Source organism: Solanum tuberosum, unplaced genomic scaffold (genome assembly GCF_000226075.1).
Source record: "Solanum tuberosum cultivar DM 1-3 516 R44 unplaced genomic scaffold, SolTub_3.0 scf00128, whole genome shotgun sequence".
NCBI lineage: Eukaryota > Viridiplantae > Streptophyta > Magnoliopsida > Solanales > Solanaceae > Solanum > Solanum tuberosum.
In genome coordinates this window covers 1,155,125-1,164,053 of record NW_006239053.1, presented here as the reverse complement: position 1 = coordinate 1,164,053, position 8,929 = coordinate 1,155,125, and the positions used below count along the sequence as shown (strand labels likewise).

Below are 8,929 nucleotides of genomic sequence, written 5' to 3'. Positions count from 1 at the left end.
TGTAAGGAACTGGACATGATATCAATGTGCTGCTCTTTCAGAATCCAAAATGTAAATATCATCTGATTTAAAGAAGAAAGCCCAAAACCGAGATCAACCAATTGCAAACTGTGCAAAAGTAGCTCATGAAGTATGAAGTTTATGTACAGCTTAGGAAATACAGCAAGTCATCCAGAATTGTAAGATCGACAAACCATCAGAACCTACAAATCAATTGGAATATCAAAAGTCTACACGAGAAGAACTTACAAATTTAGAAACAAATAGCTCATACAATCCCTCCAAATGCATAAGCTTCACTGGCACCTGGCTACCTATACGATCAGCTTCAAACCGTCTAGTGAAGAGGGTTCCCATGTTCTGGATGCCAATGTATGCTTTCCGAGAAGGATCATGCACTGGAACAAATGCCGGCCAAAAACTGCATGGTGTGAGCATATCAACCATTTCCTACATTGTTCACTATAGAAAGGAAGAAGTATAACAAACATAGAGCCAAGAGTTGAGTTCTCCTTGAAGAAAACCTAAGTACCGATATGATATCAACTTATTCTTTTCTGCATTTTTTTAAGCCCCCCTTTTATTAATAAAGCAGGTTTCCCAGAGCCCCTTTTTAAGAGATAGAATGAAAGGTGTACTGAAAATTCTGCATTTTTTAATTGGTTGCCACTTTTACTAGTTACTAGCATAATGACTTTTCTTATTGATGGAATCCACTCGTTCGCATAACTGGTACAGCTTTCCAAGTAAAAGTTTCAAGCTAGATAAAACATTACTCACAAAAAGCACCATGAAAGTGCTTGAGGTTTACAATACTACAAATTTACCCTCTCTTTAATAGTTTAGAGGGCTAAGAGAATCGTATAGTGTATCGGGGTAGTTTAAAGTATTTTTTTTAAAACAGGTAAATATTGAGTATATTAATAATAAGAATAATAGACAGCCTAGCACTAAGAAGGTCTAGACATTACAACAATAGAAATCTCCCAATACAAAAAACAAAAAGGATGGATTCCTTCTGTACAGAGTACTATTCCTGTATGAATCTATGAAATTTAGCAGGCTATTTTCATCTTTGACATCCTGTAGGTCGCACGAAAAAACTAAAAGCCATTAACATCTGAATTTGATCTTCTGCATAGCATCTACTTTCCCTTTGAAACATCTTGCATTCCTTTCCTGACACCACCCAACAAATACAAGCAGCTATTGTATTCCAAATCTTTCTCAAAAGGTTTCTTTTCTACCCCAACAACCCAGCTGCTTAAAAGTTCCTTTACTGAGTTAGGCATAATAAACATACAGTACTGAATAGGTTGGAAAATAAGGACCAACTGACTTGTCACTGGACAATGCAGAAAAAGATGGTTGCTACTTCCCTCTATGTTTTAACACAAAAAGCACGTGCTGCATAATGACAAACCTCATCTCTGTAATTTGCACTGAGTCAGGCAGGCCTCATGAGAGACCAGTCACATAAAACAACAGATCTTATAAGGGGCATTGTTCTTCGACGGGGTATTTTAAAGTAATTCAGGGAACATTTGAAACATCAGCCGCATGCCGCTTGCTAAAGGGAAAAGGCATGACACATAGCTTTTTCTTCTCGTGATTCTCAACAAGCCAACATTTCTTACTTCACATTAACCGCAACTTACATACACTCTATTCAAATCTATATACTAAAAGCAGGAAAATATCCTGTTTCTGTTTATCAATTTCTCCTTTGTTTCAGCCTCATCAATCTCCACGGGTTTTGTTTAAACTATTAACCTTCCAATATAGTGCACCTCTGTATGATAAAAAAATAAAATCTCACTGACAGAACATCAATGCTCCATCAAAATTTATTAGATCTCTCACTTTGATTTTAGCGCTGTAGCACATGATTTGGAAAAAGAAAGATGAGTGCTTCAATTACCAACAGGAATAAAACCTAGGCTAATAACTCAAAAGTAATGAAGTAAATAGACTGGTACCATCCTGTGACAACATACCCCGAACAATTTGACAATGCAATAGCAACTGCACTTAGAAGTTTGCTGGCCTCCGGTCCATCAAGAACCACGCCACTGGCACTTTGAGGAGCAATCACCTAGAGATGAGCATTACGAATTCAGAGAGAAAGCAAAACATTATGTACTAGATGAAGGTACTAAATACACAAGAAACAGGTCATCTTTCTGTGTGGACATGAATGAGGGAAAAAAGATAGAGATACCAGGAACTCATTCACCCCAAAAGACAGTTGCAGATTATGCAATTCACAACTCCAGTCATTTCCGTTTCCTCGACCAACTAAATTCAAAAGATTGGTTAGATAAGTCAAACATGAAAACACTCTCAGATAGATTTTTGCAGCAGAATTATGTGCATACCAGCATTGTGTGTTCCAAAATAGTACTCCATGCAATAGCTTTTCATCGCATACTTCAGGTCAGTTTTGACCTTATATAGGCCCTCAGAGATATTCAAACTGATAGCACCCTTTATCTGTCATTAGATAATATGTAAGATACACAAACAAGAAATTCATGAACAACATCCGAGGACCTGTTGGTCATACATCTACCAGAAGTATCAACTCAATGTAATATATAGTCAAGAAACTCTATCAATTATAATTCAAGTCAAAGCATCACGACAAGACTAAGCCCCACGTCATTTGAATTGAATAGGAAATATACATATGCCAGTGTCCGGGAATATCATTAACATTTGAAAGAGATGATTGATCTGACCTGCAATTACTCCAGTATCAAGTACTTTAATATAGTAATACAACCAAAGTGCACCAAACTAGGAGCAAAATAAAAGCAGATAACTATACCAGGGTATCCATTGAACTTTCGGGAAGCTATTATAAATACTTTCAGACTGTTCTCTCTGCAGCTCTCTATGGGTATAGTTAAAGCAGTTCTTTGTAAGATGTGTTAGCGAACATCCAAATCAATCAGTCAACTATGCCTTAATACCAAACTAGTGAGGGTCGGCTACAAGAAGCCTCTATATCCATACTGCTCTATTTGGGCTCATTGCTTTCCAATACTCTATAATATTTCTATTAAGACAAATTATATGTTCTCTGAAACTAAATGTTATCCTATCTAATACTTACTCCAACACTGACATACAAATGTATGTCCAGACTCGGGCAAACACGAGACTTAGTGTAAGTATAATAACAACAGCTAAGCCTAAACTCAGACTATATGGATCCTAATTCCTATGTAGATTCGTTATACTTTGACTATCTTTACTCTAGCTGTCAACTTACCACTATTCCTTGAGATGGCTGCAGTAAACAGCAAAATTGCTACCTCAATTGAAGAATAACTATAGAAACCTTTATCTGAATTATTTAATAGACTTATTATTCAGTCTACTAAATTGAAACAGATGCTTCAAAGACCCAGTCCCTAGCAAGATTTGTTAGGGGCCAGACGAATAACAAAAGTAATGGTATCAATGCTAAACTATAATCATTAGCATTGTTCAGCTCTCCTGAAAGAGATTGAGAGGGAGAATTTGAACTTTTGGTATAGTATAAGTGCACTATTTTGAGTCATATGTATTGAGTTGAAATTATAATCACTCAGATGCAAATTTAAAATGATAAACTATGAATTGCCATGTTAAAATAATATGAAGTAGGAATTTGAAAAAAATCATACCAACAAATTCTTGGTGCCATCAGCCAACCATTGCCGGCAAACTGCCTCTATCTCGGATATGAACCTACAGAAATAATTAGTAACTTCAGATTCTATGCCCCTGTATATATCATGATCTAAGCTTTGAGCATTGAGGACACAATAAGTAAATGCAGTAACTTGTGATGGTTGAAGAAAATACCTTTCCCATGAAGAGGCCAGGGTAAAATCATCAAAATGTTCAAACTGCAATCAAACAATCAAAACAACATAAAACCTTCCACCAACATTGAAACCCAAAATCTAAAAATGAACAATCTTTTGAAGTTTTGCAGCTAAGGATTTACAAGTTCCCTCCTTTTTCTTGCAATCCACCTATTACTTTCCTTATGGCATATACTTCTCACATGTCGCTCATTGACTGATAAAAGCAATGAGCATCATACAAGTTTTAGAATGTACGGAAAAGAGCCAAAAATACCCATAAACTACTCAAAATAGGTCAAGTTTATCCCTCATTACGTTTTTTCAGTAAAAAAATTCCTTCACCATTATAATTTTGGCTTTAAAATACCCTCCAACTATCCGAACGGATCAAAAATAGCCTTCCTTCTAACGGTTGTTCCAAAACATGACCAAATTTACTCTTGCACTATTCCAAATACAGAATACTGCTTTAATCTGCTTCAAGTTAGAAACCTAGCTCTTTCATAAAATTGCACAGAAATCCCAATTTGTATGGACGATTTGTCAGTTATTAGGCTTAATGCGTAGTATTATAAAAAAAGTCGCAACATAATTAAATTAAATTTATCAACAAAACAAAACAATTATGAAAGTACCTCCTCTTGTAGATCGTCATCCTCAACAGAGCTAGACATTTTGCTAGTTGACGCCGTTGATTTTTCGCAGAAATCAAAATCTACAGTTCGTAGTTGTTAATTACTAAACGATTAATTAGGATAATACCTCGAATTATAAGAATTTTTTATCGAAGAATGTGAATTACAACTCGTAAATTTAACTGGATCTTTTGCTAGTATAATTTTTGAAGCAACTCGTGAGATTTTTGGGCGTTGATTATGATTTATGGGTAACATGTGCAGAGAGAGACCTGGAGAGGCCGAGAGGAAGAAGATGACGGTTTGGCTATGACGGCGTCACTTTACGTTGAAGTGTTCTACTTAACGACATCTTCTTATTCGCTAGTGACTGACGGAAAGAACCCGCTCTATATTCCAATCTGATAGTGTAATAAAAAAAAGCAAAAGATGGTAGGAAAAAATTGGTCATTCAATGTTTATATTAAGCAAAAATAATTATAACTCTTATATATTTAAATTAATTGGATAATATAAGTACAAGTGTGAGCAAATGATGCTGAGCTAGCGGCATAATGCTTCGTTTAATAGTTTGATCGAATTCAATAGTTTTTAAATTCTGTTCTTTGTACTAAAAATATGATAAATATGTATGAATTGTAATTTTAAAATTCAATAACTTTGATAAATAACAATTACTTTTGCGATCAAATATTTTTGTCAAGGAAATAAGTAAGTGGAGTGGTGGTTGGGATAAGAATTAGAGGCTAATATATATACATGGAAGTAAGGAAGGTATCATTTGCCAAAGATTTATTAATGAATATAGATAGGAACGAATTAAATGTCAAGAATCGCATTAGATTCTAATTAAATATTAATTATATACTTTTTATATCTCTAATTACTTGTCCATTTTGAATTGGCACACCTATTAAAAAAATAATTATTGACATAGTGAATTTACCATTATACACATATCAATTATAAAATGAATGAATTAAAAATTTAGGATTTTTTAAGAATCTTTACCTTTTTCAAAGTAATTAATTGAAGTTATAATATGTAAAAAAAGTGTCCTTTATTAATTTGTCAAAAGGGACAATTAAAAAAAATTGGATATTAATTAGGGACTATCACATCTTGTCACATGTTAATGATGTCTAGATTTTATTTTTTTTATTTTTTTGAGTATGTCGTAAGAAATTAGAAATAAAAAAAAATTCATAAGCTACGTTGCTTAAATTAATAAGTTGCATAAATTTCATATCTTTAATTACATCTTTTTTTCTTAACTAATAATTTTTTTTCATGTTTATGACCTTTGTTTGCCAAAAATCTATATAATTATTTGTCTTGCTCCTGACGTATTTTATATCTATGTTGATGATGTCTAAACATTATCAATATCAAAAGATTATAAAATTGAAGAGAGAACAACAACAATTAAAAAACAGACAAAAATACATAACAAGGACTTGATTCTGCATTTCATTCCAAAGATCAAACCATCACACTCCCACTCTCCATCTCTTTTCATTTTTCAACTTTGTTATTCCCTATGTTTGAAATTACTAAAAACATGATTAATAGGTACGTTTTAACTAATAGAATTTCAAACTCAGCATTGTGTTTTTAGTGAATTTATCTCCTAACAATATTTCGAGGGGTTAGATTATTTCCTTAAAAGGTACTCTTATTTACTGAAATAGATGTTTTGATGCAAAGATAAAAGAAAATCATGACTCAGAGTTTGTTTGTGTAAAACCAATACAAAGATTTCAAAGAATCGATTGCAAATCATTTTTAGATAAAATATTTGTACTACCTCCAACAGATATGATGTTTATACGTATAGCTAATATTTACCAAAGAGGGGGGGGGGGGGGGGGGGGGGGGGGGGGGGGGGGGGGGGGGGGGGGGGGGGGGGGGGGGGGGGGGGGGGGGGGGGGGGGGGGGGGGGGGGGGGGGGGGGGGGGGGGGGGGGGGGGGGGGGGGGGGGGGGGGGGGGGGGGGGGGGGGGGGGGGGGGGGGGGGGGGGGGGGGGGGGGGGGGGGGGGGGGGGGGGGGGGGGGGGGGGGGGGGGGGGGGGGGGGGGGGGGGGGGGGGGGGGGGGGGGGGGGGGGGGGGGGGGGGGGGGGGGGGGGGGGGGGGGGGGGGGGGGGGGGGGGGGGGGGGGGGGGAGGAGGGTGGTGGGGGGGGGGGGGGGGGGGGGGGGGTAGGGTCACTACCTTTATTTAATGAAAAAACGGGAGAAAATTAATTTAAAAAAATTGATTTCACAAAAAATAACTGATCAACCAAACTCAAAAGACAAAAACAAAGCTAAGTAACAACTCACAATATTAACATGGATTGTGGTGTTGTAGTGAGTAGGAGTGACATTCGGTTCTTCGGTTAGATTTTATCAAATTTTGATTTAGTTCTTCAATTTTAGAAAAGTGTGCACCGTATATCAAACTAAACTAATTTGATTCGATTAGGTTTTTCCTACTTTGGTGCAATTTAATTTGGTGTTTTTAAATCAATTTTTCGGTGTGAATGAAAAATATAATGAGGACAAAATCAAAGTATAAGATACTTCAAAATTTAAAAGTATGTTAAGGAATGATGTGTCTCGCCATGGAACACTTATTGTGCTAACTAAAAGACTATTTATTTTTGTCAAGGACATTGTGTCTCCAACTACTTTTCGAGAAAAACAAGGACGAAGACGGGTTCCTTGACATAACGTACATTGATAAACATATGTTTTGGTTCCTCTGGAAATTAACATCTGAAGTTAACAATTGAATTGTAAATCTGTTGCTACTTTGATTTGTTCATAAATGATTTAATCGGTAGTTGATTTTTTTATTTTTAGTTAAAGATATATATAAAAGTTTGGTTCTTCGATGCACCGAAGTTTTGAGACCCTTACTGTCACGACCCGAGAGTACCCCCTAGTCGTAACATGGCGTATTCGACCCCGAAGGGGTCTTATACGAGCCACATAGTCATTCATTGCATTCAATAATGAAAATAGTGCGGAATAAAAAAAAAAAAAAACTTATTTACATCCACACATTTAAACTTCATTAAAACAACTTTAAAAACACACAGCGGAAGTCTAAGTCTCACATGGCCATCTTAGACACAGTCACAAAACATAAGTAGGGACACGGCCCTTTACAATCAAAAGAAGTCTATTAAGTCTATTACATGAACAAAAGAACTTAAAAGTCTTATCCTCGAATCCATGAGGACATACCAAGTCTTGGAGGAAAGCAATCCAACACTTCAAACTAGCTAGGAGGGATCACTTGCCGGAACCTACACTTATAGAAAATAGAGAAATATGGAATTAGCACAATTAAGTACTAAGTATGATGACCATGCAAAACATGCTTTAAAAGGGACATTTTGGTTAGAAACCATGCATTATGCCACTTTTTGAAGTACCATGAATAGTTGCATAAAAGACATACAATACAAGCATAAACATCAAGTAAGTCATAATATTACCTTTAAACAATTTCAACATGAAAACCTTTACCTTGGACCTTCACCTCAAGAAACCCTATGGTATACCTCGTGCAATGTATGGATGGCGTCCCATACCACCATCCATACTAAGGCACCACATTAAGGTCACTTAAGGTAACTTATCATTCCTTTCTTTCACCTTTGCACAATATTCATACATAAGAGGTATATCATTAATTAAGACATGACAAGGGAAAATAACTCGTAATATAACCCAAGTATAGCATGCATCTCATATTAAGCATTTGAGAGCCAACATTCTTTAATAACCTCATTTAGGCCACAATTGTATCACATACATTAGGATTTAGAGAAACTCACTATGACCCTCTCCAAGCCTACTCGTGCAATGTATAGGTAGCATCCCATACTACTACCTACACTTTGTAGAACCTATCAAGAAACCATAATGAAATCTCACATGATGGGAAGTAAGCATTTAACCGACATAGACCATGAGAGCTTGTCATGGAATCCGGTGTCATAAGTCCCCACACCGTAAAGAGGTGGTCTACTTGCCTAAGGAAGACCGGTATATAGCTTAATGGATCCACTAGCTTCCTATGCGGGCACATAGTTTATGGGATAAGGTAGACGATCATTGAAACTCATGCCTAACTATTGGGGGAGTTTCCATCTAACCAAATCCACTCGGTGCTTAGCCAACATTCCCATAGAATAGTTCGTTATCTTGACATTATCACATATGAGAGGTGCCATTGGCCTACCAACTCCAAATTACATTCATTAACACGTGAAAGGGTGCTTTAAGCCTACCGTTTCAAGGTTCATTTAGGAAAGCTCATTAACTCCTCTTGAAAGGGTGCCATGGGCCTGCCGATTCAAGTCTCATCATTAACCTTTATGGAAAGGTGCCATAGGCCTACCGAATCCAAGGTTCATTACTTATCATTAAGGGAAGGGTGCCAT

General features: G+C 36.6%; 1 protein-coding gene across 7 annotated transcripts in view; it reads right to left on the bottom strand.

The window, feature by feature from the left end:
* Positions 1–4,916, bottom strand: part of LOC102595663 (rab3 GTPase-activating protein catalytic subunit) — an 18,856-nt gene extending 13,940 nt beyond the window's left edge. For 2 of the 7 annotated variants that reach the window (XM_015310229.1, XM_015310228.1), the window contains exons 1-7: positions 4,496–4,915; positions 3,856–3,899; positions 3,675–3,738; positions 2,379–2,493; positions 2,222–2,298; positions 1,980–2,095; positions 250–421 (exon numbers count right to left, since the gene is read on the bottom strand). In XM_015310229.1, the coding sequence (XP_015165715.1) occupies positions 250–421; positions 1,980–2,095; positions 2,222–2,298; positions 2,379–2,493; positions 3,675–3,738; positions 3,856–3,899; positions 4,496–4,534 (627 nt within the window). In that variant the 5' untranslated portion in view covers positions 4,535–4,915. Of the gene's footprint in view, positions 1–249; positions 463–1,979; positions 2,096–2,221; positions 2,299–2,378; positions 2,494–3,674; positions 3,739–3,855; positions 3,900–4,495 lie in introns of those variants that run through there. The other 5 variants (XM_015310230.1, XM_015310231.1, XM_006350797.2 and 2 more) reach the window with 5 other exon arrangements.
* Between the last annotated feature and the right edge of the window lie 4,013 nt (positions 4,917–8,929).